Raw genomic sequence first — 26,623 nt, 5'->3', positions numbered from 1 at the left:
TTCTCCCTCAGAGTTACCATGGTAACATTGAGACAGGGTCTTTTCAGACTTGGATGTGAATTACCTGAATATCAATCATCAGAAAGATAATCAGTCATTTAGTATAGGACCCATTTTTAATCATCTATATACATCATTTCATCCCTAAAAATATGTAATACAAGTATCTCTATATTTATCAGCATTCTTTCTCTTTACGATTCAAGAACCTGAATTTTGGTTCTTAGTGTAAATACTATGTCAGCTGAACAGCTTTTCTGTATGGACTTAAATAACCCCTCCTCTCTAGCCTTAAAGATGTCATTTCTCAGTGCATACACTTTATCTAGTAACATTCACTTTTGATTTTATAAGTAAACTTAGTGAAAAGTGGAAAAACAGCAAACTAATCTTTAAAGACATTACCTGAGGTCTGTCTGGTATGCTGTGATCTCAGTTGAGCCCATTCCTGCAGGTTTTCATTTTATCTCCCAAAAAATCACCAAGTGCTCTGTATCAGGGGTCTTCATCATGCAGCATCTGTCCAACATCCTTTCAGTGTGACTGGGTAACTCAGACCCTCATGTGGACATGTACACATAAATGTGGGTTTTTCAATGATAAAGCATTCCCACCCACCCCCAATTTTGCAGGATGCTTTGCTTCACTCAAACCCACAATGCTCTTTTTTGTTACTTACAGTCAATAACCACTCAAGTATTCTTAACAAATATTGTATCAAATGTAAGCATAATTTAAAAAAAATTTTTTTTATATTTAAAAGTAGTCTCTACACCCAACGTGGGGCTCGAACTCACAACCCTGAGATCAAGAGTCGCATGCTCCACCAAAGAGCCAGCCAGGTGCCCTGTAAACATAATTTTTTAACTGACCTATTTTTCTGTGTCTAGAACAAACAAAACAGTCACACTAGTCTCTCATAACTTTATGAATTATTACTATTTACATTTTTGGACCAGCTCACTCACAATTTCCAAATAGCACATGTCCCTGCAGGTCAGAATATCATTCAAAGCCTGCATGGATCTGAGGGGCACAGATGGAGTTAAAAGACTTAAGATGTACTATCAAAAACACGTGGCTTTCTTATTTCAGACATTCAAAATAGTCCTGCACATCTAGGGCTTAAGGTCATTTTCGCAGCAATGTTCTTTACTATCTGCTAATGAGATGATCCCTTATTTTAAAAACAACTATTCCTAGGATGACAAGAACTGGGATAAAGGCATACAAAGTCAGAAAGTTTGTTGTGAATCTGGATGTTGCACCCGGGCAGATTCTCTCAATGAACTGAATTCCTTGAGTGAAGGCACAAATTGGATTAGCTGTCACAGAACCATCTGAGCTGCCTGCAGGGAAAAGATGGACAGTATCAGATATGATGCTTCCCAGGTACTTTCATCAACAAGTATTTACCAACTGCCCCCTGAGTACCCTTCATCATGAAAGATACAGGACATTTAAGAGACACTGGAATTCATTTTTAGATGAAACAATAGTGAGTGTTCTGGGCCCTGGCTTCATTTGAAGATGGAAATGGGTTTGTTTCGGGGTGCCTGGGTGGCTCAGTCATTAAGCGTCTGCCTTTGGCTCAGGTCATGATCCCAGGGTCCTGGGATGGAGCCCCACATCGGGCTCCCTGCTCAGCGAAAGCCTGCTTCTCCCTCTCCCACTCCCCCTGCTTGTGTTCCCTCTCTTGCCGTGTCTCTGTCAAATAAAATCTTAAAAAAAAAAAAAAAAAAAAGGTGGGTTTGTTTCCATTCGGGGTATAAACTCATTACCATAGTACTGATAAAAATCATGATCACTTATGATCATCTAGTACTGAATATCCTAAGGTTACTGCTTTTACCACCTATATTTAGAACTACTAAATTCTGCCCTGTTCTTTAGTTGCCTTTGTGAAGTGGCCTGGGATTTCCATGGCCAGAAGGACCTTGTTATACTCCCACTGCCTCTCATGGGATTGGGGAACAGACTTTTGCCAAAAGTGGCTTTACTCAGCTATATACTACATGTTTTTAGGGAACAAGAAGCCACTGCAAGCTGCTTCAACCTGTTCTGTTCAGTAGGTACAGAAACTGATTTTAGGTGCCTGGGTGGCTCAGTCGGTTAAGCATCCCACTCTTGGTTTCAGCTCAGGTCTTGATCTCAAGATCTTGGGGTCAAGCCCCGTGTACGGCTCTACGCTCAGTCTGCTCTAGGTTCTCTCCTTCTGCCTACCCCCCACTCGCATGCACACATGCTCTCTCAAATAAATAAAATCTTAGAAAAACAAAAACAAAAAAACTGATTCTACCCAGAGTATACTAGAACTAGAGTTTACCTTGGTGTACATTAGGTCCATCATTTTTCTTTAAAGATTTTAAGTAATTTCTACCCCCAATGTGGGACTCAAACTTACAACCCCAAGATCAAGAGTTGCATGCTCTTCCGACTGAGCCAGCCAGGTGCCCCAGGTCTACTGTTTTCTAAAAACATCAGAGTGGCCTTAAGCTGTGGGCCTTTGACAGGTGACTAACTTGACTTTTATTTTAAAAATCAGAGAAACTGTTAGACTTATATTTCAAAACAAGGTTTTAAATCTATTACAAAATACAGCTTTTACTTAAAAAATACATTTCCCTCAGGAAACTGCTTCCTCAGAGTAATATGTAAAAAAAATAATAATAATAATATTCCAAAAGAGAGTACTTACCACAAGTGAAATTCTGTCCATAGAACTCATTGACTATAAGAATCTCAGAACAGTATTTTTGGAATGTAAAATAACTGAAGATTTTAAAAGGAATGGACATGTCTTCTGTGTTTCTAAGAAAAAAGAGTGAGCTGAAATTCAGTACGCTCTGGTAACAGGTCCTACCAGATGAAGAGAAAGGCAACCCACATTTTATGTTTCCCATTTTGAATACAGTTTTTATCTCTCATTATAAAAATTTTGCTCACTGTGAAAAACAGTACGGAGAAGTATAAAGATACACCACTGCCCAGAAATAACTATGGTTAACATTTTGGTGATACGTGTAACATGTATTGTTTATAAAATTTTACGTAAGTGGAATCACAGTCTTCATGCTCTTTTCTAACCTGCTTTTTTTCAACCAAACATATGTGTCAGGCAGCCTTCCAAGTCAGTAAGCATAGCACTCCATCATTTTTAATTATAGCTTGGGTTGTCCATTACAGTAGAAATCTTAATTTAACAATCCCCTGATGATGGATTGGTGTCTAATTTTTTTTGATAAGCACCACTGATATAAACATGAAAGAAAACACACCTAACACATCACTTTAGAGGAGGATATTTGTGATTAAACAGAGATTTGAAGGAGCTAGTGTGTGAAGTGAGAATTAACTATGATACAAGGGGAGAGGATGGAGAGAGCCAAGCAGGTTTTTGCTGTGAAAATGAACTCTGTCCCCTCTTCAGTCTTTTTGCTGACTTATGGCCTCCTCTGTCCACTATATAACTTATATAAATCAACAAATATGTATTAAATTCTTTCTATTTGCGAGGCACTAGTTCTAAGTGCTTGAGGAATTCAAAAAGAAGTATCCTACCCCTAGAGAACTCACAATGTAATTGGGGACATAGAATACATATCCTTAAGACTATAAAAATACACAGTGGTAAACGATTTGTGCCAAGTATAATAGTCCAGCACCACATGTCCATGACATTCTTGTACTTAGTATTTATGGTTTTCACCTATTCCCATGTGACCCCCAAGCCCCGTGACTTTCAGTTATTGGCAATGTTCTAAGGCACAAAATTCAATCTGCCCACTGAGAGGCTGCGAATTGGAAAGGCTAGGTAGGAACCTGGGGAAGAAGGAGGGAAGAGAAAGGACATTCTAGGAAGGAAGGACAGTGTGAGCACAGGCGCGTCAAGGACTGCATATGCGACTGAATGGGCCAGAAGGGCTGCAACAGAGGATCTGAAGCTGAGTTTGGAATGACAGCCAAGAACCTGCTATTTTGGACCCTTGCAGAGGGTTGATATTGAAAGACCATAGAATCAGTGTTCTAAGAAAATTAATGTGGCACCAGCAAGTAGAGGGACCATAATAGGGGCAGATTAGGAAAAGCAGAAAAGCAAAAGGGAGACGGTGACAGCAGTAGTTCAAGTGTAAGATGACCAAGGCCTGCTACAGGATGATGGTCATGAGAGGCGGGCTGGAAAGTTACCTCCTTGAGGTAGGAACCACATGCCTTCATTTGCAGTGCACCACACAGGGTGGAATACTACACGTAAAAGCTCCACACGCATTTGTGGTTTGACAGCAAAGAAGAAACCCAAAGAAGATGGTGACTGTTCCAGTGTGAGGGCGGTCCCGGGAGAGACAGTCATCATTCATTCATTCAATTCAGCACACATTTTCTGCAAACCTATTTGGTTCAAGGCCGTGGGCCAGCCACTGAGAAGAACTGTAATGGCAAATGAGGCACAGCTACTGGCCTCCAGAGGCTGCCATCCTTTGAAAGGAAGGCTGCAACAGAAGCAGCCTATGATGGGGTTTTAGAGAGAGCTGAGCTAGCCAAGGGGACAGCAGGCAGGCTTCGTGCGGGTGGCAAAGGGACACAAACAGGTCTGTGAAAGACACGGGGGGACAATAAGGCTACGTCATAGAAATCCTTGGAGTATTTCAGAGCGAAAGAAACCATAGATCTAAATTTACTGACACGGGACTGTCCACATTATATCGTTAAATGCATACTTAACTCCTTCACAATAGTACAATCTCATTTTCATTAAAGATTATGTAAGAGGGGTGCCTGGGTGGCTCAGTCGTTAAGCGGCTGCCTTCAGCTCAGGTCATGGTCCCAGGGTCGTGGGATCGAGCCCCGCATCGGGCTCCCTGCTCGGCGGGAAGCCTGCTTCTCCCTCTCCCACTCCCCCTGCGTGTGTTCCCTCTCTCGCTGTGTCTCTGTCAAATAAATAAAATCTTTAAAAAAAAAAAATTAAAATTATGTAAGAGTCTAGCAAGATACACAACAAAATTTAACTGGTTTTGAGACTTCAGTAACTTTTACTTTCTTCCTTATATGCTTCTGTATTGTGACAGTTTCTCCCCCAAAGAACTTGCATTATTTTGTAAGTAAAAAGAACAAAGCTATTTCTGTTTGTGTTTAAAGGAGGAGGTAGCCAAAAATGCAAATGTTGCAGGCAGGCAGTCAGGAAAGGCGATGACTTGAGGGAAGAATGTGAACTTTATGACTAGGAGGTTGATGTGGCTGGCTCCTGAAGAGAAGAGTTTCAATTCAGTGACTGGAGTAGAATCCAGGTGAAGCCTGGATGTTGACGTTTTGCAAAAAACCCAGGAGCCTTTGGTAATGCTGGCCACTGCCTCTCTTTTCAGAACAATGAATCCCCTTTTTCTACAAACCAAATATACAAAATAGTGCCAGACTGATTGGAACAGGTAATGATTCAAACATTCAAGAGGAGATCCTGCCCAACGTTGGATGTGTACTTTGCTGGCTTGATTTGATTTCTGCATTTTTTACAGATGCTAACAATCACTTAAGCAACACAAATACAATGTAATAACGGCATCCTAAGCATAGTCCTCCTTAACTGACCAAAACCAGCTCACTTTGCTTTATAATATTTCACCTTTATATAACTCACTACAGCTTACTAAGTGCTTTCCTGTTGATTATCTCATTTGCTTCTCCTGTTGAGGCAGGTGGGGCTGAGATGATGAGCTCCATTTTATAAATGAGGAAACTAATTTAGATAGAGAAGTGATTTGCCTGTGGTTATGCGGCAGATAAATGGTAGAGGAAGTCTCTGACTCCTGGGTCAGTCCTCTCTCCGGGGAGCTGCGTGCAGCCTGGGTCTTCACAATGGCTTGACTAGAGCAAAGTCAAGTCCGAGCTGAGTTTTCTTACCCGAACATAGACTGCTCTGAGAGTTAAATAATTAAATATATAAATATAATTACATATAGCGGATGCTCTGGAGCTTTTTTAAATCAAAGAACCAGCCACCTTCACATTTCCTCAGGGACCCATAGAGTTCATCTAGATCCCGCTCACATCACCTGCCTGTGACCACTGTCACCCTTCTAAAATTTTCCACCCTTTCAGCTTTTTTTTTTAAAGATTTTATTTATTTATTTGACAGAGAGAGACACAGCGAGAGAGGGAACACAAGCAGGGGGAGAGGGAGAGGGAGAAGCAGGCTTCCCGCTAGCAGGGAGCCCAATGCGGGGCTCGATCCCAGGACCCTGGGATCATGACCCGAGCCGAAGGCAGACGCCCAACGACTGAGCCACCCAGGTGCCCCCAGCTACCGCTTTTTTAAAATGTATGTATGGGGGTGCCTGGGTGGCTCAGTCGTTAAGCATCTGCCTTCGGCTCAGGGCATGATCCCAGGGTGCTGGGATCGAGCCCCGCAGCAGGGAGCCTGCTTCTCCCTCTCCCACTCCCCCTGCTTGTGTTCCCTCTCTCGCTGTCTCTCTCTGTCAAATAAATAAATAAAATCTTTAAGAATAAATAAATAAAATGTGTGTGTATATGTTTTTTCTTGCTTATAAAGGGCTTTATTATAAAAACTCACAAAACAAAGGAAAATATGAAGAAAAAATTAAAATCAATTACTACCCAGAGATAATTACGGTTAACATTTAGTGTGCGTGTCCTTCTAGTCCTGGTATTTTCTTGGTCAGTCTTTTATCATACAAGCTCTTATCTGACTGGTCTTACTTCCTAAAAGAAACTGGGAATTGAGAACCAGAATAGAGACACTCCACAGTGCCAGGGCAGGAATGAATTAAATGCATGCTATTTACCTTGTAATAATAGGCTGTTTTTCCGGAGGATGTATTGGTTTTCCTCTTGTTACTACATGTGAATCATATGAATAACATGCCTAAATTGTCATTTCCTGATTCTCAGTGTGAAGACATTTTAACTGAACAAATGGTAAACAGATCTAAATAATGATGATAAGCAAGCACTATAAACACTCCAGACCATAAGGTAATACATATCTTTAGCCAGTATCACATGGCTCTCCTCTGCAATTTCTCTCCTTTTAATTTCTCGTTATCGAGTGATCATTAACCACAAATCATCAATGAAAAGCCTTTGAATTGTCAAATCTTACCTTACTAGTCCAGATCCCACAAGTATCCCAGCAATGCAGAGCAGAGCCACTATGCTGTTGACCACATTTGGGTTTTGGATCATACCAAGTAGCACAAGAGTTAGAAATTCACCAATTAAGTGGGGGGCCAAGAGAGCAGCAGAGAAATATCCAAATCTGGCAACCTCAGGATATAAGCCCAGAGTCCTAGAAAAACAGAAGGTCTTTAGTTTCCTCTCCAAGGATCATTTAAGAAAAATACCACACGTGCCTTCTATGACTAAGTCCATGGTGGTTAGTGGGTGGGAAGAGTTTGCAGGGTAAGCCCAACTCCCCTTTGAAAGGCCTTTTAGGAACAGAGCCAAACTTTGACACCATCCATTAGCACAGATTGTTTCTGTTGGCTCCAATTTAGTGTGCCACCTTTTCCCTTTTACAGCTCCTTCAGTTCTCAGAGGAAAATATTAACGCACGGGGTGCCTAGATGGCTCAGTCGTTAAGCATCTGCCTTCGGCTCAGGTCATGATCCCCAGGGTCCTGGGATCGAGCCCCGCAGCAGGGAGCCTGCTTCTCCCTCTCCCACTCCTCCTGCTTGTGTTCCCTCTCTCGCTGTGTCTCTGTCAAATAAGTAAAATCTTTAAAAAAAAAAAAAAAGATTAAAAAAAATATTAACGCTTGAACAGTGGTCACAACCGGGGCAATCAGTAGAGTGGTTGAACTCTCCAGGCTTCTCCATAAATAACCATGTTCTGCCTAGCTGGCACTGCTCCTACCTTAGCTAGCCTACTCTCCCAGTGCTAAGGGCTCATTCAGCCTGCTTCCCCGCCCCTCCATCCCCGTTATGTGGGGTTGCTGCCAGCATGTAAACCCTTCACTGCCACCATCCTCTGGTGAATTAGCCCTCCCAGGTCTGTTCCATTCCATTCTTGTCTTTTATTCTACCAGCCCCTTCCATTGATTTGATCTTCATTTTCTTGTAATCAGACCTCCCTACATCCATGCCCCTTAACTCTTATATTCCTTCCACTAAATAACTTCCCTGGTGATAGCATGTCCTCAACAACCGTTAGACATGGTTGCTCTTTCTTCCATTTGGAGAGTAAGGAAAAGGAGTTGGCATGTCTTCTATGCATGCCTCCTGACCACTCTCCAAGGCCATCTATCTTTCCTCTTATACAAATCATGAAGTTTGCTTGTACTATTCTCTTTCCCAGTGCAATCCTTTGTGGCTTTTATGACATTCTCTCACTTTTGATGATTTTAGAGCATCTGGACCACGGTCAGTCTTTGCATTCCTGTCCACTATCATCATCCTCAAGGTCTTTTTAACCTTCCTGATCAGTCATCGACATCAGTGCCTCCTAATTAGGTAACCTGGTCAGTTCCCGTGGCTCCACCCACCTAATCTTCATCATTCACCAAATCTTGGACTTAAATGTTACTCAGAACTCTTCCTCTTTCCCAAGATTTCAGATTCTGAAAAGTGCTCTCTCTGATCATGGCGTCCCTCCTGTCGCCTATTTCCCCAAACCCCAGGCTGCCTCGGGTCCTTACCCCCTTCTGCTATTCCTTGCTTTACCAATCCCCACACCTTGGGAGCCCTGTTCCTTCACTCAAGTTCTCTCCCTGAAGGTGTGCTGAACAGGGCCTATTACTGTACTAATCAGATCCACTCTGCCTCACCTGACTCCTAGACCCCTAATTTTTTCTCATTGCTTACTGGGCTCCAATGGCATGTCCCTTATGTCTAACATATACCTCTACTTTAAATTACCCCTGCCCCAATGTCAAACTCTCTCCCCAGTGCTCAGATGGACTCATCTCCCACTTTATGAGTTTCTCGCTATCTTTATCCTCCCTCACTTTTCATCTTCCAGGTCTTGTGCTCATTCTCTCTCTCGCTCTCTCTTTTCCCCCTTTCTTTGCCAAGTGGATCCCACCTACTTGCTCCTTGATTTTCTGTTATCCGGATTCACCTATCCCTACCCTGCACTACCCTGGAAACTTGATCTGTGAATTATTCTCTTTTGATATAGTTTCATCAACTCTCAATCTAATGGTTTTTCCTGACGGTCTTATTTACCATATCCTAAAACATCCATTCCCTGAGCCTGAGAACCATGTGTGCCATTGCCTTCTCGTCATCCTATCCTCTACCGCCAAGCTTCTCAAGCAGCATCTGCTTCTTCCCTCTCCCTCCTTACTTGTTCCCTTGTGAATCTGACTTGCACCCCACCACTCTACTGAAGCTCCTTTTGGGAAGACTGCCAAAGACCTCCTGATCTGATGCCTCATCTCTGTGAAGCTCTACAATTTGAATGGATATATTACACCTCTTTGAAATGCTCTCCTCCCCCAGCTTCTCTGATGCTGCCTGGTTCTGCTTCTCCTTCTTCCTGTCTGACCACCACCTCTGCTTCTGCCATTGGATCGCTTTCCTCTTTCCACCCTCCGAATGTGCCTCCTGAGGTTTACACTCAGACTGCTTCCTCCCCTTCCAGTACTCTCTCCTATAAAATCCATTCCCAGGCCCTTACCCCCTCACTCCTCTTTTTCTTTCTGCTGCAACCCACCACTCAAACCTCAGATTGACCTGTCCAGTCGGGTGTCCTGTAGCATGCTAGATGCAACGTGTTCAAATCCATTCTCTTTCCTGGCAAACCTGATAATGATGTTGTCACCATCCCACTCTGTTAGGCGGAAAACTCAGGCATCATCCATGACTGTATGACCAACAAATCCACTCAGTTTCTGAGCCCATTCGATTCCACTTTCCCAGCATTTCAAAGTGATCTCCCCTTTTGTTGCCACTGCTGCTCTCTCCGTTTGGGCCTCTATCCTTCCCACAGACTGTTGCCAAGGTTCCTCACTGGGCTGTCTGCTGTCCGTGCCCTAACTCCAGTCTGCTGCCAAGGCGTGCCAGCCTCATCCTCCAGAGTCCAACACAGATGGGCCACTCCCTGGTTCAAAATCCCCTCCTATGTCCCATTATCAAGTCCACTTCAGCCCCTTAGCCTGGCATTCCACACCTCCCCCACTGGAGGGGCCAGTCCTATCTTTCACTACTGCTTCCAATCCTTCATTTCCACAGCACAACTGAATCTTTTCTCTGGAAAGGTCTTACATGTTTTTGCTCCTGAACTTATGCCCTTGCTCCCTTTTCTATCCATTGGAATGATGTTCATCTCTCAAGTTGTTCTCTCAACCAAATGGGCTCTTGTTCTCCTTTGTAATTAACTGGGATAATGGATGTGAGATGGGGAAGATACTTAGCCGATCTGTACTTCAGTTTGCTCCTTTACAAACAAGGATGATTATAGCACCACCTTTACAGGTGATGACTGCCATCACCCTCAGTGGGGAAACCACCCCCCTGCTAACTCAGAGCAAGTGGTTCTGCCTCTGTCACTCTCCAGAATGATACCAACTTCTAAAATCACCTGCACCAAGACCTATATTTTTGGAAAGCTCTAAGAAACAAAAAGCAGCAATGTCTATACACCTAAGAACATCAAGGATGCTTCGTGGTGCCCCAGTGCCTCTTCCCATAGCCCTTCTCCCATTGCTCAAGCCCCCTCACGCCAGCCCAACCGTGATGCCACAGGTGGGTTGCCACTCCAGCTGACAGGAGCCCAGGAACCATGCTTCACTGAGATTTGGCAACTGCTTGCTGCCTCTGCACCTGGATCCCAACAACTTCAGGGCAATCTTCTCTGCCCAGACCCTGCAGAGTATGTGAGACATGCCAGTCCCTGGCACCATGTAGTCCTGCGGGTCTGCTCTCAGGTCCCATGTGGCCCCAGCTGGGTTCTTTTATTTGTCCGGAAGCACAGGACATTGTACTGGGCATTAATGGGCAAAGACAGACCTCCAGGGCCAAGAAGAGGGAGTTGTTCACCCTGGAGCTCCACCTCCATCAGTACCAGCAGCCATCTAGAACTTGCCAGGAGGCCTGACCCAGGAGGACTGAACACCTCTGAACACCCCCTTACCAGTAGCACACACTGCTGAACATCATGGTGGCAAGGACACTGAAGGGGAGCACGTGCAGCACGTAGGCCAGCAGCATCTGCCACTTCTGGTATAAGCCGTCTTGGCTCTCCTGGTCGCTGACAGCTCGCAGCACAGGAACTGGGCACAGAAGGCAGGTTTCAGAATAGCTGGTCACCACACAGCTAAGGGAAGGAGGGCTAGCCCAAACTGAATTTGAGTTGTCAGGGCTGGGTGGTGGGGACCAGCTGGGGCTCCCTAGTCATGGAAAGAGGGAACCTGCTATCCATAGAACTGTAAATACTTCCCACCACAGAACTCTATGAATTACAATATCGTTGCAAAAGCTGTCAAAATTTATTTCCTTCTCTCTAAAGTCAGAGACACAAATTCAAGAACACATGTGCAAAAAGGCCATGAATGATGTGAGGTAGTCTGTCCTCTTTTTGTGCAGGGTCTTGGCACAGAACATCAGGCAACTAGGTATTATTTCTGGATTCTCACGGAGTTTGAAAATTAGGTGCTAGCCGTCCTAAAATCGGCTCCAAAACGAATAGTGCAAAGTTGGCAGGTATCTGGGCCCCCAGGGGCTGCACATCCTAATGGCGAAGATAGGAATACTAAGAATGATTTTTTAAAAAACCCTTCCCAAACCCTGCCCCATCAGCAGCTCCTAACTCCATGTTTCCCTGGATGCTTCGACCCTCAGGGAGATCTACTTGGTGAACTAATTCAACTATGATGTTAGTAACTCAGTAGTTAACCCTTCCCCAGGGAGAGAATCTGGAGAAGGCCAAGTTTAGCTCAGCAAAGTACTCTTATAACGATGGAGTCTTGCAAGATGCCGGATGGAGAAGGGAGATAATCAGGAAGAGAGGAAGTGCCCTCCCTGTCCCTGGGGTGCATCTTCTGGGCACAGGCACTCACACAGATTCACAGCGTTGAGCATGCCTGTGTATGGGGTGGCACCCACAAGCTGGTATAGGAGCCCCACACGGTCCTGGACAGCACCCTTCAGCACATCGTTCTGGACCCGCAGAAGATAGAAGATGAGGAACAAACCCATGATCAGATTCTGAACAAGACGCATCATCACCGCCAGCTTATTTCTCATTAAGTTCCTCGTCACTCTCCTGAAAGCCAAATAACCCTGTTTTAATTTTTTCTTTTATTGGTGGATGTCTAGCCACCTAAAACAGGGTGAAGCTCTTACCTCAAGAGAACACCCAGTTTAGAGAGAGCTCCAGGAGAATCTTTGGTTTTGAAAGGAACCATTGGTAATGTTTTCAGGTGTTTTGTTCTTTCAATATTCTCCAAGGTTTTGTGATAAATTGCTGATTCTTTGTAGGCAGATTCAATCATCTGAACTCTCTTGCAGGTTTCTATTTCCCGTTCTTTGCTTTGGGTATCCACTGATGTCAGGTCCACTAATTTTTTTTTCCCAAAAGAAATGACCCATATGTTTTTAAATGCATATATATGCACAATGGCTAATAATATGTTTCATCATTGATTCAGGAGTACTAGCTAATGCCTCATCCCATCAGAGTAACACCTGGTGATCACGCCCACCTATAAAATCAGAATATTTTAAAGCTACCAGCAAGGCCTTGAGGTTTCAACTGGGGCTGTCTGGGAGGATTTAGAAACTCAGCTGATTTTTCTCTGACAAAGTGGACATGCAGCAATTTAAGAGAGGTCCCCCACCTCATTCTGATAGGTCATCTATGGCAAGTTAACTGACCCGGCCAAATTAACTCCTTAAAGAGTGAAATCACCAAAACAAAAGCAAGAATAAAATCCACTAGTGCTGTTGACATCTAGGCAGAAATCTGAGATGATAAAATTGAATGAACATTCACGATGGGAAATGTGGAAAAAAAACTTACTATAAAAGTCAAAAGGGTTTGAATGTTCAGGACAAGGGTAACTGCAGCCACTGAAGAAATCAAGCATTTCCGCTGGTGTCCCACAGAAAACCAGCTCTCCGTAGCTCAGAATGGCAATTTTATCAAAGAGCTGATGAGAAAATCGATGGCATTAGTGTATATCAGGTCACCATATCCTCTGGAGAATAAATTTCCAAGCAGTGAGTCCCTGTTGATCTCAGCCATGCATCAGGATTCTTACTGTGGCCACTGGAGACACACAGTGTGTGTCCCTATTTTTCTTAGCCTCCGTTGCCAGTGTCCATCGTGCTGCATCTGGCCTGGGCCCAGCATCACATCTGGAGTGGAAAAGAACTCCTGGACCTGGCCGGTGGTTCTGGGTTTGAGGACCAGCCATGCTCCTGAGTGAGTGACCTTGGACTAGATATTTATTTAATCTCAGATCCTTGACTCAATTTTGCATCATTTCTAAGTCTCCCTCTTTTCTGTAAAGTGACAATACTGATACCCACCTCATAGGACTGTTGTGTGGACTAAATGATCTAGTGCATAGAAAGTATCTGGTACATGGCAGGTGCCCTTCCCATATCAGGAGCTATTGGCCCCAAGGGCTCTGGTTGAGCCCCTCTCAACCTCATGATCCCCAGCTCAACACATACATCTATCCACCCTTGACGAGTTAAGCAGGAACAAGATTCCCCCTCACCTGGAAGAGCTCAGAGCGTGGCTGGTGGATGGTGACAATCACAATGCGGTCCCTGTGAGCCAGCTCTGCCAGGAGGACAACGATCTGATTTGCTGTCATGCAGTCCAGGCCTGTAGTAGGCTCATCAAACAGCATGACCTCTGCAGGCAAGGAAGGGTTGGGTTTCTGAGTCACTGACAGGACTGGGCTATGGACTCTAAACTCAGAATTTTGAACAGTTCCTTTCTGAGATGCCTTACCCCATCCCGTCTTACCCTATCCAAACACTGCACTGTGGGAAGTACCTGCATGTAAACTGGCTTTCAGCCTGAGCCCAAGCGAAGGAACCTGACCTCAGAGGACCCACCTCCCAGCTCCAGAGCACATCTTGGCCTTAATCCTTGATGGGAGAGGGCTGCAACAAGATCAGGCCTCTCACATGGTACTATGGACTGTTTGGGCTCTGTCCAGAGGATCATGACAAAGAACAAGGGCTGGCGAGTGGGCACCAAGTTGTTTTCAAAAGGCTGAGAAGAGGCTGGTTAAAAAGACAACCTCACTTCACGTGGAGCACTTTCCAACACTGACAGGGTCTTTGCACGGCAAAAAACTCTGCCCCATAAAACAAAGTCTGAGCTGGGATAGGCATTTAGATTCGTCAGAGGGTTCAACTGTGGTTATTTCTACCCAGAAGGTGAGAAGGGATCTTAAGAGCATCTCTCTTTGCCTTCTAGTGACCAACCACCATCTGAAGAGCAAGCAGTTGTAGTGTGCCCCAGTGGGGTATCCAGGTGCAGCACATCCTTTTCCAGGTGCTTGTACGAGCTGAGATTTCCCCAGTGGTGGGGAGAATAACCAAACCTGGCAGGAGAGGCCGGTGACTGGCTACCCCATCTTGATAGCTCCTCCAAAATACACACTTTTTTGTGTATCAAAGTCCTCCTTTAATTCCTGCCATTTCTTAAAGTTCTTCTAGGCACACCAAAACTCATTGGCTTTCCATAGCCCCCACAATGCAGTGTTTCCAAGCCCAAGAGCTGTTTTGTACTTGGGAGAGGATAGCATCAGGAACTATGTAGTATTTCCAAACAAACTGGGTCCCCAGTGTGAAAAACCTTGGTAACGTCAGTTCCACACAAACCCCTTTCTAAATGGAGAGTGTTAAAAAAAAAAAAAAAAAAAAAAAAAAGGACAGAAAATGTCTGCAGACACATGGAAGATGCCCAGGTAGCAGTTCTGGGACCCACTTACTGGGATCCTGGAGGAGCTGGGCTGCGATGGAGACCCGGCGCCGCTCGCCACTGGAAATCCCCCCAAGGTTGTAGCTGCCAATCAGTCGATCTGCTACATGGCTCAGACTCAGCTCCACCATGACTGCGTCCACCTATAGGAGACACAAGGTCCAGGAAGGCTGGCCACTGCTGGATTGCTGCTCCAATTCATGGAGTACTGATGGCATGGGAGAGGCAGCATGCTTCCCTTGAGTGCTCAGGCCACTTTCAGACTCATCAAACCCTAGCGAGAACATGCCTATTATGATAAAACCCAATTTGGTCTAAGTCATAATATAATACATGTTATCAAGTTAAAATGAATAACTGTTTTTCAAAGGTCTCTAGAGCAGCAAAAACTGTATTTGTTTCAGGGAAATTCACCAGGATAATGAAGAGGTCACTGGACTCCTATTTTCAGGTGCTGCATTAAGTCCAGCATACAGAAAAATCCCCTTAAGGCATAGGTACAATACAGTTTTTTTTTAAGTGTTTGGTTTTTGTAATTTTATTATAATAAGTGTTTTATATGTTAAAAAAAAAAAAAAAGCCCAATTTGGTTTGAACGAATCTTGGCTGTCCTTATGTAACCCAAATAAGTCCCGGAGTCCTGTGTAGTCCAATCTCAGTGTGATTTTGCATCAAATATAATCCAGCTACCAAAAGTAATTAAAAACAATGCCAATCTTTATTTAACTCTCTCTGAAAACTTTCCAGGGGACCAGTTTATAACCTGCAGCCACACTTAATGTCCTGACCCCCACTTCTCCTCACTCTATTTATCTTAGACTCTGCCACTCCCTGAAACCATCTCCTTACTCCTCCTCCCTCAACTCCCCAACAATAACAACTAGGAAAGTTCTTTATTGACTTTCTAATCAAGAAAGGTGGCCTTTCCCTTCCCCTCCTTTCCTTCCCCAGCTTAGCCTATCTCCAGAGACCCCAAAAATCTCTCTTTCTGGCCCTGCCTTGCTGATTACCCTTATCTGCATAGGGCCCTGGGGAAAGGAGCTAGAAACAGACTGAAAATACTTATATATATGGTAATGAGTTTCGTTCCCATATACCTCTAATGAGATTTTGTTACTTTTATAATGAAAAAAGAAAACACTGCATTAAAAAATAACAACAGGCTGAAGTAAAAGAGGGGATATCTGTGGAACAAAGTTCCAGTGGAGCCAGGCGGTGGGATCAGCAGCATGGGTGAAGGTTTGACTAAAAAAAGGAATACCTCTGAAATAGATCCAAAGGAGTAACAAGGTTAAAAATGCATAAATAAACCAGTATGATTTATTCTGGAAAAAAGAGGGTTCTCCTTTTGCCATTAGCATAGAAGGATTCTGGAATTGAGTTTTGCTTGACATGGCCAGGTTGAGGTGCTCACCAGCCAGGGCAGATTCCTGAGCATCCCTTTCATCTGCTCTGCAACAGCAAGAAAGGAATAAAAGCCTGCCCCTCCCAGGCTCAGAAGGGATGGACAGAGAAGACATGTATTTAACCTGTTTCATATGTCCCATGCTCTTTTCCAAAGCCTCTCCCATGTTTAGCAAACACTATTGGGATTGCAATTCACAGTGTCTTAGAAGGAACCCGTGGGATCCTTGGGATGCACTGGGATCATCAACCTCTATGCTGTTATGTTCTCAGATAAACTGACTCATCCCTCACATCAACTCCAGGAGAGATACATTATTAAAGAGATCCTCAGAGACGTGCATAACTTGCCCAAGATCACACTATTAGCAAGTGGCAGAGATGGGGCTGAGAGAACTGTCTGGGTTCTCTCAAGTGGTCCATGAAGCTCAAGGATTAGCCAACAGTCCAGCAGACACAGCCTGCCCATGTCAAGCACAGCTTTATGTTCAGGTTCCTCAGAGGAGAGATCTGCTGTGCTCTGTCCTCTATTATCACCACCACTTCCTTCTCACTAAATTACTTTGTCAGGATTCTACACCCTGTGGACTGGATTTGCTCAGAATGTACTTTCAAGCAGAGAGAACTTTGGCAGGACTTTTAGGGACTGCCAGTGCCAGAAGAACATTTACCAGAGGGAGAATTTTTTTTTAAGTTTTATTTGACAGAGAGAGAGAGCACAAGCAGGGGGAGCAGCAGAGGGAGAGGGAGAAGCAGGGTCCCTGCTTAGCAGGGAGCCCGATGTGGGACTCAATCCCAGGGCCCCAGAATCATGACCTGAGCCAAAGGCAGGCACTTAACGGACCAAGCCACCCAGGCGCCTCCAGGGGGAAAATTTTTGCCATCAATCAATTTCAAGGCATCCATGAATTTTTCTGAATATTTTATGCAAACATGTGCATTTTGTGGGGAAGAGTTCGGTGGCTTTCTTAGATTCATTCTCTTAGTGGGATATGGGATATAAGTAGATCACCAACTCAGAAAAATCTGTTTATGACCGCATTTCTGCCACCGAAATACCAATAGGATCTTCTCCTGCCCTTTTTAGAGACAGAAATGCTAAAGCAAGCAGAGAGAAGGTCTGCAGATGGACTCCTCTGTCACTCACCATCAGGGCTACCAAGTCGTGTGAACATGCCTGTGCTCAGTGTGGGCTGAACTAGACCTCCATCTTCTCTCATCACAATGGGGCTCTGGAGATCCCAGGAGCTCAAGGAGGCATGATGGTGCTAGAGGGCCTGGGTTCACATTGCAGCTCTGCCCTTCCCAACTGTCTGATCTTAATCTTGTGTGTCAGAAGATAACGCCTCCCACATAGGGATGATGCCAAGGATGCAGCGAAATACTGTGTGTGAAAAAAGCCTGACTGATGCCAGCCAGCTATGAGAGTTCAGAGTACAGGCACACCTTGTTTCATTGCACTTCACTTTACTGCACTTCACAGACAGTGCATTTTCTACAAACTGATGGTTTGTGGCAACCCTGTGTCAAACAAGTCTACTCGCACCATTTTTCCAACAGCATTTGCTCACTTCGTGTCTGTGTCAGTAAAGTATTTTTAAATTAAGTATATTGGTTCCTTTTTTAGACAAAATGCTACTGTACACCTAACAGACTGGAGTATTAGTGTAAACGTTAACTTATATGCACTGGAAAACCAAAAAACTCACTTGACTCTATTTTCATATTTGCTTTACTGCATGGTCTGGAACCAAACCTGTAGAATCTCCAAGGTATGCCTGTATAACCCCGTTGAATAGTAAGAGCCTTGCAATGCCTTCTGAGCACTCTAAGGTAACCTCCAGGAAGGAAACGGAGCTAGGCATCACTGTGAGGCTGATGGTCCTTCTTGAGAGCCACGCTCCTTGCTAAGACTCCTCTGGAGTAAAAGCTATCCTTCAGCACTGTCTAGGACTCTCAAACAGAAGAATGACCTTTACTCACCTGAACATTATATCAAACAAATCTTCTGGTACTTGGGACACAGCTTAGACCTGATTTCACTCTCCAAGCCCTGTCCGAAAGTCCAATGCCAGGGAGAGATTGAGCAAGTCCCTGATGACAGACTCAGCAATGCCTGATAAAAATGGTGTACCCTCAGCTGATATGGAGGATTTCCTTGGAGCCTCAATGGCATTAAAGAAGGCCAGCCCTGGAGCCTGAGCTGCAGATATAATTTGTGTGCCCAGGTGGAACCTCACTGTGGCTTTGCTGAAGCCTCTGAGGCAGATGTTGCCGGTCTCCTCTGGTGGCTCTGAGGGCCTATTTCCCAGGGAACTGTACCTGCTTTATAGGTGGCATATCTATGTATCCTTAGTTCCCTGTTTCCAGTCTAGACAGAAATGAGGCAACATTTCCAGGTAAGGTCCCCATGGGCTTACCTATGACTACTTCCAAATTAGATACATTTAAAGGAACAGATTGAAACCTCGAAAGAGTAGACAAATCAATAATTCCTTCCTTCATTAACTTAAGCTAGTTTGGATGAGGCACATTCAAAATGCCTCAAAGAAAGTTGAGAAAAGTCTCAACAGGGCAAAGTACAGTGAGGAAAACCACCATTTTTATTCAAAAACAGTCCCTCAACCAGCGCCATCCAGTAGAAATATAATGTAAGCCACACTTTAGAAACAAGTGAAATTAATTTTAATATATTTAACCCAGTGCAGCCAAAACACTACTATTTCAACCTATAACCAGTATTTTAAAAATTAATAAGATATTTCACATTCTGTGTTTTCAGACTAAGTTTCTAAAATTCTGTATTTCCCATTCATAGCACATCTCTGTTAGGCCTGGCCATGTGGCAAGTGCTCAAAGCCACAGGTGACCAGCGGCTGCCGTACTGGACAGCACAGGTCTAGACTAAAGGGATGAGGAATGAAGGGGGAAGTGGGCAAGCGGAGGGAAGGGCGGTGCGAAGCCCCCGCCGGTTGGCCCCCGAGGAACAGAGCCGCAGGAGGCCAGGGGCTACCCACCTTCCTCTGGAAGAAGCCCTGGGAGCTGCGGCGCACAGCCAGCAGTGCCACGAAGTGCAGTGTCTCACGCACAGTCAGGTTGCTCAGCAGTGTGTCGCTCTGCGGGAGAGGGAGGCGGGAGGCATCAGTGTGGCCAGGCCGAGACCAGGCTGTGGACGGCTGGGGCGGGGGCCCGGGAAGTGCCCACCTGCTGGACATAGGAGAAGCAGTCCTGGAACTGCTCCCTGTGCAGTGGCCGGCCGTTCACAACCACCTCCCCCAGGAAGGTCCCCGTGCGCCGCAGCCTCCCGGACATGGCATCCAGCAGCGTGGTTTTCCCCGAGCCTGTGAGACAAGAAAACAAGGCCCGAGAGGACTCCTTCCATGAGGCATTGCTGGGCTGTCCCCAGACCTTCGGTGTACCCTTGGTCTAGCACCGACTTGCTCTCTCCATAGCACCCTGGGTCAAACTCTCACGGTACCAATGAGTCTTTCCGGCTTGTCTCCTGAGTCACAGAGGGACAAGCCATTTCTTTCATCCCAGTCAGGACTGGAGGGGCTTTGTCTGCCTGTTTATGGGCTTTTACAGCTGTTTTGAGTTGAAAAAGAAAATACAGGATCAGAATAAAAAGAAAACTTAGGCAGTTTGGATCTAGGACATCTGAATTTCTTTCTGAAACCCCCCACCCAGGGGTCATCTGGTGGTTCCTCAAAGTAGGGAACACTACCTAGAGCCTTGATATGAAGTGTGATCTGAAGACCAGCAACATCACCTGAGCACTTGCTAGAAATGCAGAATCTCAGGCCCCGGCCCCCTGAATCACATTCTGCTACCAAGATCCCTAGGTAATTCCCATGCATATCAGAGTCTGAGAAGCATTAGCCTAGCAAGTCCTTTAGTAAAATCAAGTTGGCCTCAGCCTGCACTGAGATCCTTGGGCATGACCCAGCTGGTAGTTGCTAAGAGCTTTCCCCTGGTTTGGTTTTTCTCTGGTTAGAAGTTAGGTGATACCATTAGGATAAAGCACCAGCCAATCCCTTCTGCTCATAGTGGACATAAACCTACATGAGCCCAGAGAGTCAATGGAGACAGGAAACAGCATCACCAGGCTCCTAAGAAGTTAGATTAACAGAGGAAATAGGCAGAAGGTTCTGAACTGTCTGAAAAGATAGCAAGAGAATTCTACCAAGGATATGATGACTTGTGCAAAACCAAAGAGAAGATCTTTTGTTCAAATACTATAAAGAAACTGCCTGTTGCCATGAGGGGTACAAAGATGAATAAGCCAAGCTCCTATAGCAGTGGCCTTCTTATCTAACCCATGGCTGACCGAGCTCAGAGTTAGCTTCAGCATCTTCAATAGAGGTCAGGGTGGGAAGCAGGGGCGGGGAATGAAAGGTGACATCATTTGAGTTGTTTTTCAAAACATGTTCTGAAATTTCCCAGTCATGATTCTAGGCCTTTTACATGGTTCTAACCTTGCCTTCCGTTTCTGGGATCCAATCTCCACTCTGACAAAAGCTGCAAATATCCTGGAGTCTGGATAGCATCACAACACCAAAACTGACCTCCCTGAGGTCATCAAGGTTGCTTCCTTGTTGCCGTATCTGGTGGGCACCTTCCTGTGTGCTGACCTCTCAGCGGCATTTATACTATTGCTTGCCTTTCTCTGTAAATCTCTGTTCTCTGGCTTTGACGCTACTTCATCCTCTTGGTTTAATCCTGCTCGTCTGGCTGCTCCTTCCCAGCCTCCTCTGGGTGACATTCAGGGTTCTCTCTTGGGCCTTCTGCTTCTCATGTAACACATTCTCACTGAGCAACAGCAAACACCAACTTGCTAGCCAGCATGCAAGGGAGCCACCCTGGAAGATTTTCTAGCCCTGCTCAAGCCTTCAGATGACTGTAGCCCAGCAGACTTCGGACTACAACCTCATGAGACACCCCAGACAGAACTACCCAACAAAGTCACTTCCAAATTTCTGACTCATACCTGAGAGATTGTTTTAAGCCACTTAGTTCTGGGATACTTTTTACATAGAAATGGATGGCTGGGGGTGCCTGGGTGGCTCAATCGGTCAAGTGTCCGACTCTTGATTTCAGCTCAGGTCATGATCTCAGGGTTGTGAGACCAAGCCGTGCGTCAGGCTCATGATCAGCACAGAGTCTGCTTGTCCCTCTCCTTCTGCTCCTCTGCCCCCTCCCCTGCCATGCGCCCTCTCTCACGCTCTAAATAAAATCTTAAAAAAAAAAAAAAAGAAATGGACGGCTGATACAGTCTCTCTTTGTAAGATATTTCAAGTATCTATTAACTCATTAATGAAACGACTAGCAGAGTGAAAAAGTTCATTCAAAAAAAGAATACAAGGAAAAAAGGGCACAAGAAGCTAATATGTATAATCAGTAGAAAATAAAAGCTCAGAATAAGATGCAAAATTAGAAATAGTTAATGTCCTAGAATACTTGTCCAAAGGTACAAGTAACAAGAGAAAAAAATAGACAAATTGAAAGTTTTAAAATTTTGTGCCTCAAAAGAAACTATCCCCAGGGATGCCTGGCTGGCTCAGTTGGAGGAGCGTGTGACTCCTGATCTTGGGGTCATAAGTTTGAGCCCCACACGGGGTGTAGAGATTACTTAAACTTTTTTTAAAAAGACACTATCCCCAGTGTAAAAAGGCAACCCACAGGATGTGGAAATATTTGCAAATCACATATCTGATAATGGATTAATATCCAGAATATATGGAGAGCTTTTAAAATTCAACAAAAACCAACGAACCCAATTCAAGATTGGGAAAAGGACTTAGACATTTCTCCAAAGAAGATACACGAATAGCCAATAAGCACATAAATCACCATCACTAAGCCTTAGGGAACTGCAAATTAAAACTGGAATGAGGGTGCCTGGGTTGCTCAGTCAGTTAAGCGTCTGCCTTCGGCTCAGTTCATGATTCCAGGGTCCTGGGATGAAGCCCTACATCGGGCTCCCTGCTCACAGCAGGGAGTCTGCTTCGCCCTCTGCCCACCCCTCTCATGCGTGTGTACTCTCTCTCTCAAATATAAACATCTTTAAAAAGAGAGAGAGATAAAACTGCAATGAGATAACACCTTGCACCCTTTAGGATGGCTACTATGAAAAAATTGGAAAATAACAAGTGTTGGTGAGGATGTGGAGAAATTGGAATCCTTGTGCACTATGGGTGGGAATATAAAATGGTATAGCCACTGTGAAAAACAGTGAAAAACAAGTTTTTGAGGTTCCTTAAAAACTTAAAAACAATTCCATATGACCCAGCAATTTCACTTCTTCATAAATACCCTAAAGAATTGAAAACAAGGTTTCAAACAGATATTTGTCCAACCATCTTCATTTCATTATTCACAATAGCTAAAATGTGGAAGCAGCTCAGGTGTCCATTAATGGGGATTAGATAAGCAAATATGGTATATATATCAATGGAGTATCATTCAGCTTTAAAAGGGAAAGTCTGACACAGGCTACAACATGGATGAAACTTGAGGACGTTATGGTAAGTGAAATAAGCCAGCCACAAAAAAGACAAATAAAATATGATTCCACTTATATGAGGTAGTTAGAGTAGTCAAAATCATAGAGACAGAAAGTATAATGGTGGGGCTGGGGGCAAGGGCATTGGGGCATTATTGCTTAATGAGTGCAGAGTTTCAGTTTTACAAGATGAAGAGCTAGGGGGATGTATGGTAGAGAGGGTTGTACAACAATGTGAATGTATTTATTACTACTGAACTGTATGCTTAAAAATGGTTAAGATGGGGCGCCTGGGTGGCTCAGTCGTTAACCGTCTGCCTTCAGCTCAGGTCATGATCCAGGGTCCTGGGATCAAGCCCCGTATTGGGCTCTCTGCTCTGCGGGAAGCCTGTTTCTCTCTTTCCTACTTTCCCTGCTTGTGTTCCCTCTCTCGCTGTGTCTCTCTCTGTCAAATAAATAAATAAAATCTTAAAAAAAAAAAAATGGTTAAGATGGTAAGTTTGATCTGTATTTTACCGCAATAAAAAAAGGAAAAAGAAAACAAAAGGTTAATGCCCTACAGGGCAATAAAACCATGACCTTTAGGGTTATCTTCCCCAGAAGGACAGAAATTTTAACTAAATAGGCCTCTGCAAGGGAGAAAGTAGCCCAGAGTCTAGGTCCCAAATGACGGCAAATATTGAGTTAAATATAGTTACCCTCCCCTGGAGTGTTGGGTGACCCTAGGCAGACTTGCATTATACCATTTTGTCATGAGACTTTAAACACCTAAGTCTTCTTTTGCCTCACTGATAACGATTTCAGAAACAGTCCTATGTTAGATGAAATCATCATTTTGTGAAACACTAACAGTAATTCATAGAATTGATTTGTTTACTCAGTGATTCAACAAATATTTACTAAGTACCTACTATGTGGCCAGCCCTGGTCTAGCTGTTGAGACTACAGCAGGGAAAAAAAAAACAAAGACAAAGCTCCCACCCCCGGGGAACTTGCAGTCTACTGTGAATCCATGGTCAGTATATAAAATGATAGATGTTGTCATAAAGCCATGATTAGGTATCATCAGAAACCAGCCCATGAGCTCCCAGATCAAGGCCTCCCACCCACTGTCCTGAGATGTGCATGAAGCGTGACACTGGCTTGTGGGACACCCTTCTGAGAAGATGAGTTCATTCTTTATTGTGTGCAATATACCATCCTAATCCTACAGAAGGCAGGCAACAAACAACAAATTATAGGAAGAACTCAGCTTTTCTTCTTCTTAAAGAAAAATATAATTATCAAAAGGGAAATTAGAATGGCCCTGGATATTAGAAATGGTTTGGGGCACCTGGGTGGCTCAGTCGGTTAAATGTCCAACTTGCGGTTTTGGCCCCAGTCACGATCTCAGGGTCATGAGATTGAAGCCCATGTTGGGCTCTGAGCTCAGAGGGAAGTCTGTTTGAGATTCTCTCCTTCTGCCCCTCCCCCCGCAAATAAAAATCTTAAAAAAAAAAAAAAAGGTTAAAAATTGGGAATAGGAACAGACAGGAAATCTCAGCAAAATGTAACAGTTTTAGTCAATGAATTCCTTCTCATTTACTCTTAATGCTACTATTGTTACCCAGTTTTCACCAGCTGTAGCAGGGGAATGGCTATGGATTTCAACTCCCCAGATCAAATGATGCTGTCCGTGCTTGACTTTTGTCACAGACTTGCGTTACCCGTTGCTATTCAAGAGAATAATGCAAGCGTGTAGTGCCAGTAAATGTCAACAATGTCAGTGCAAGCAAGAACTCAATCAGGAAGCTCCTCTGAAGCCAATTTGTCAGAATCTTTCATCCTTAAATTGTGTAAGATAACCTAGTGTAGTGGACCCTGTGGTGTCCACACAGAGCCCCTCATCAGACTCAATGCACCTATCCTCCAGCTACTAAGGACTCACAGCTGTGATCCCCACGGGGCATTGCCCTCAGACATAAGGGGCTGCCTCTCTGGAGGCTAGACCTTCCCAGGACAATGACTGGCTGATGCAGGGACACAAAGACAAACCGTGATTCAGCCTCAAGTATAGATATCCCAGGAAAGAGGAGAAGAAGGTGGGAAATGGGCACACAGATGGCCTCAGTGGAGTCTGTAATACTTAATTCCTTAAAAACAAAAGGATCTGAAGCAAATATGGTATAATGTTAAGATCTGACAAAGCCTTACAGGGTATGTTAACTAAGTTGAATTTATTTTTTTTTTAAGATTTTTTATTTATTTGAGAGAGAGAGAGAGAGATAGCACAAACGGGGTGAGGGGCAGAGGAAGAAGCAGGCTCTCTGCTGAGCAGGGAGCCCAATGCAGGGCTCAATCCCAGGACCCTGGGATCATGACCTGAGCCGAAGGCAGACACTTAATCGACTGAGCCACCCAGGCACCCCTAAGTTGAATTTAAATTAAAAAATCTGTCAAAAGATTTGATAAAACCAGATATTAATATATAAACATTCTTTATATTATTTGCTATTCTTGCCTATTTGAAATACATAATTTTTAAAATAATGAATATGGGACTAAATGAGCATGCACCCTTGTCCTTACTTAATTCCTTGTCCTGCCTCCTGGCAGGGTACAGATCAGGAGAATTGTGTTTACTGAGCACCCCTACATGCCAGGCACCATGCTCAGTACTTTCCATACTTTGAAATAGGAATTAACTGACATGTTAGGCAGGACTTTATTCTTTTCTAAGGATCTCTCTGAAGGCTTCACATTAGTACCAGATTCCATTCAGTAAGACATGTCATTCGATTTCATTCTAGCATCAAACTTGTAGCTTTCCTGCTACAACTTAAACCTATTTCCTCAATGTTCAAAGCAAGCCAAAGCCTTTTCTGAATGCTCATTGAGAATGTAAATTTGAAGTACTCCTTTCCCAAGCTTACCTGAGCTCCCTAAGATGCACATGATCTGCCCACTCTCGATGTACAAGGAGACATCTTTGAGGATCTGCCTGTCCCACCGCTGCCGGCAAGATGTGAAGTCCCACCAGGGCCCAACTCGGTGGCTTTAAAGGAAAGGGAGTTTGGTGTTCCAGAAGGGACCAGACCCTTGTCCCCCAGCACTGATCCCAGTTGTCTCTGGACAGGTTCCTAAATATGCTTGAGGCTCAGTGTCCTTCTCTGTAGACACTGGCAGGTAGTGACTGAGAAAGATCATCTCTGTAAAGCCCCTGCCCAGGAGCTGCTCTGAATGCCAGCCCTCTTTGGCTGTGTGGGAGATAAACAGGACACAGTTTATTCCTTCAGTTGACCATGCATTCCTTCACCAGGCTTCATTACACTTTGTGTTGCCCCAAGCCCTCTCCATCCCCATGGTGCAGGCTGTACACAAGGGGGACACAACAGGAAGGGATTAAGGGGCACAAAGCAGAGCACAGCCGCCTCACTATCATAGCTTCCAGGTCTTCCCATGGGCAAAAGGGGGGCCATTCGCCACTGCTCCTCATCTACCACTGGCAGCCCTTCCCCTCTCCTCTCTCCACCTTGATCCACTGAGGAGGGAGCCCAAAGCCTCCACACATGGCCCTCATTAGCGAGGAAAGCCAGCAAAGACCCACTCACCTCGGATCATGACCATAACTCAAACAAAGCCCAGCTCCAAGTCCCCAGTAGGCAAAAGAGGCATGGCCTTACCTGATACTGTAGGAGACATGGAGAATGCCCAGGCTGTGTCGAGGCTTTGAAGCAGCTGCAGGAACCTCCTCTGGGGAGCTCTGGGGGCGTCTGTTTACTTGGATCCCCAAGGACCCCATAGGGATCAAAGATGGGAATTCACTCATGGCCAAGAGAC

The 26,623-nt window shown here is 44.6% G+C and overlaps 1 protein-coding gene across 2 annotated transcripts; it reads right to left on the bottom strand.

Annotated features, from left to right (window-relative positions):
* Positions 1-1,155: 1,155 nt before the first annotated feature.
* On the bottom strand, positions 1,156-26,612 carry ABCG5 (ATP binding cassette subfamily G member 5). Of its 2 annotated transcripts, none has more exons than XM_028104038.2 (13): positions 26,467-26,612; positions 25,717-25,838; positions 19,507-19,643; positions 19,320-19,418; positions 14,909-15,041; positions 13,679-13,818; positions 12,973-13,102; positions 12,297-12,510; positions 12,011-12,216; positions 11,086-11,224; positions 7,115-7,300; positions 2,699-2,811; positions 1,156-1,349 (listed from the first exon to the last, which is right to left on the bottom strand). In XM_028104038.2, the coding sequence occupies exons 1-13, from the start codon at positions 26,610-26,612 to the stop codon at positions 1,156-1,158; spliced, it is 1,959 nt and encodes a 652-aa protein (XP_027959839.1). The 2 variants fall into 2 exon arrangements, with proteins under 2 accessions (XP_027959839.1, XP_087882338.1); XM_088026212.1 differs by having other exon boundaries at positions 2,702-2,811.
* Between the last annotated feature and the right edge of the window lie 11 nt (positions 26,613-26,623).

Source organism: Eumetopias jubatus, unplaced genomic scaffold (assembly GCF_037043125.1).
Source record: "Eumetopias jubatus isolate StellerSeaLion01/CBP00866 unplaced genomic scaffold, mEumJub1_p1.0 scaffold_9, whole genome shotgun sequence".
Taxonomy (NCBI): domain Eukaryota; kingdom Metazoa; phylum Chordata; class Mammalia; order Carnivora; family Otariidae; genus Eumetopias; species Eumetopias jubatus.
Note: the sequence above shows the minus strand (reverse complement) of the source record. Positions and strands in the feature narration are given on the sequence as shown.

What these genes read in the sequence shown, in the direction of transcription:
- ABCG5 (XM_028104038.2), bottom strand. Translation starts at nt 26,612, where the DNA reads ATGAGTGAATTCCCATCTTTGATCCCTATGGGGTCCTTGGGGATCCAA. An exon ending in AGGGCTTCTTCCAGAGGAAG is followed by an intron (nt 15,042 to 19,319) that starts GTGGGTAGCCCC and finishes TGTCTCCTATAG; the next exon opens with GTGGACGCAGTCATGGTGGA. An exon ending in TTCAGCAGTGTGTGCTACTG is followed by an intron (nt 7,301 to 11,085) that starts GTAAGGGGGTGT and finishes CTGTTTTTCTAG; the next exon opens with GACTCTGGGCTTATATCCTG.